The sequence below is a fragment of the Myotis brandtii genome, unplaced genomic scaffold (genome assembly GCF_000412655.1).
Source record: "Myotis brandtii unplaced genomic scaffold, ASM41265v1 scaffold186, whole genome shotgun sequence".
In the NCBI taxonomy this organism is placed as follows: Eukaryota; Metazoa; Chordata; class Mammalia; order Chiroptera; family Vespertilionidae; genus Myotis; species Myotis brandtii.
Genome location: NW_005356905.1, coordinates 564,490 through 566,591, shown reverse-complemented (window position 1 = coordinate 566,591; position 2,102 = coordinate 564,490). Strand labels below are relative to the sequence as shown.

Sequence of the window (2,102 nt, the reverse complement as noted above, 5' to 3'; positions counted from 1 at the left end):
GGTTCCCCTTCCCGCCTTCCCAACTCCGCTTAGGCGGGAGAGGACCCCAAGGCCCGGCGGGGTGGGGGGCGGGACGAGGCGAGGGCCCTGGGATCCCAGTTTGGACGCGGGAGTGATGAAGGTGGTGTGCATGGTCGTGGGTGGGGTCCGGGTGTCTGCGGGGAGGGGGGCGTATGGGGATGGTGCGCGCCCTTCTCGGGCGCTCCGGCTGTTCCCATTCCACCCCAATGCGTTTTTCTCCGGCAGGATGGGGCATGTCACCCTCCGGTCGCCCGGGGGTTTGGGACCGCCGCAAAGAACCGCTAGAACTCGGCGAAGACCCTGGATCCCTGGATGTTGGGGGGCCAAACTTCGCATTCTCTTTGGGCTATGAAGGTAGAACGAGGCCGAGGCGAGCTAAGGTCCAGCCTATGCTGTTTGTCCTGGGAGACGTGTGAGGCTCCTCTTTTTTGTTTGTTTGTTTTTCAGTATTTACACAATTCCGCTTACTGCTTCGCCTCATCCAGTACTCTGGTTTTGTGCGTGGAAAATCCTCTGGTGCCAGCAAAGTGTTAGGAAGCGGCTTTACCTAAATGGTAGAGCGTGCTGTACCAATTCAAAGGAGTTCAACAATAAAATTAATTTGGCACTTGGTCCCTGCAGTAACTGGTGGGCTGCCATATTTTTCCAATTAAGAAAATATGTGACATGCGTAGAATCACATATTTAAGCAAGCAATTAAGTTGTTTATAACACGGTCTGTTCCTGTTTAGTCCAATAAGTGGAAATTTGGGGGCGAAGTAAAGATTATATTAAGTCTATTAATCAACTGGAAATGTGGACATCTTTTTCTTTGAAGTCCCCAAAGTTTGAGAGGTATCCATGGTGGATGACATAAAATAGACAGCCTTTCACCCCTTGGGCAGTAGCTCCAGTGTGTTTTCATATTTAAATTTTATTGCACTGTGAGTGAAACTATTTTATTAACTTGGCTGTGAATGTTTTCTACTGTGTTACCCACTTCCTTCCAGGAGGAAGGACACATGTCCACAAAACGAACTCTGAGACCTAGAAATGCTGGCATCGCTTAAGATCACCACAGTAAGAATGGCAGGCAGGGCTGAGATCTGGGGGCCATTCTTTCGCCTCCAGACGCTGCACCAGGTTCTCCTAAATTTGGAAAGTGTTGGCATAGCGGTCTGACGCTTCAGGGCAGCCTCCTGAAGCCTGGGTGAGGCCGCAGCTCTGGGCCCTGGGCACAGCAGCGGGCAAGACGGAGAGGTTAAGGTCTGAACCCGGGGTAGGCGCAGTCCTGGGATCGCTCATTTCCAAGCGCAGGGCAAGTCTTAATTTCTCTGCAGGCCGGCTCTTTTGGAAATGATGTTTAACTCCCATGCTGATCTGGAACCTGGGCTGGGGAAAAACTGCCAACAGCCTGGACTATCCAAACTCAGCTTTGATGCTTTTAAAACACACACACACACCAAGTCTCCGACTCAGGCGCAGAGGATGAAGAAGGTTCAGAGGGCAGTTTCTGTTGTTGAGGTGGCTCCCCTGATCACTGCCACTTGGCCTTAATGTACAGCGGTTGGCAAAAGTAGGCTTACAGTTGTGAGTACGTGAACGGTTTATTCTCGTCTTGCTATTTATTAATTATCGCATTGTTTGTGTGTATTGCAACTGTACACCTACTTTTGCCCACCCCTGTGTATAGCCATATCCCTTGGGCATCTCTGTGTGCTCACATTTGCAGAGCTCCCGTTTTTAAAGGGAGGAGAAGAAAGGGCAGGAAAATAGCAACGGATGTGTGCAAACCCAGAGCAAGGAAAAAAAAATGCATATTTTATTAAACATCCGAGCTGGTGGATGCATGAAAAGGCTTTGAGCAACCAATAGAAACCGCGGATCGCGAATGTTCTGCCTGAACCTGTTGATCTCTGCGGGTTGAAGCATTTGGGGTCCAGTCGGCCTGTCCGATGGGGAGAGACAAGGCGAGAACCGAGGCGGCGGTCAGTCCCGCGAGCCCTGGGAGGCTAGTTTTCTGCCTCTCGCCTTCTAGCCCGGCGTGGGCGGCGAGCCCTCCAGGCTGCCAACATGGCGTGGACGCCTCTGCTCAGGCGACA

At 51.7% G+C, this 2,102-nt stretch overlaps 1 protein-coding gene across 1 annotated transcript in view; it reads left to right on the top strand.

Moving 5' to 3' along the window:
• The window catches only part of SHOX2 (short stature homeobox 2), a 10,770-nt gene that overhangs the window by 990 nt on the left and 7,678 nt on the right, over positions 1 to 2,102 (top strand). The window contains exons 2-3 of the mRNA XM_014537971.1: positions 247 to 375; positions 469 to 550. Coding sequence (XP_014393457.1) covers positions 247 to 375; positions 469 to 550 — 211 coding nt within the window. The remainder of the gene's footprint in view (positions 1 to 246; positions 376 to 468; positions 551 to 2,102) is intronic.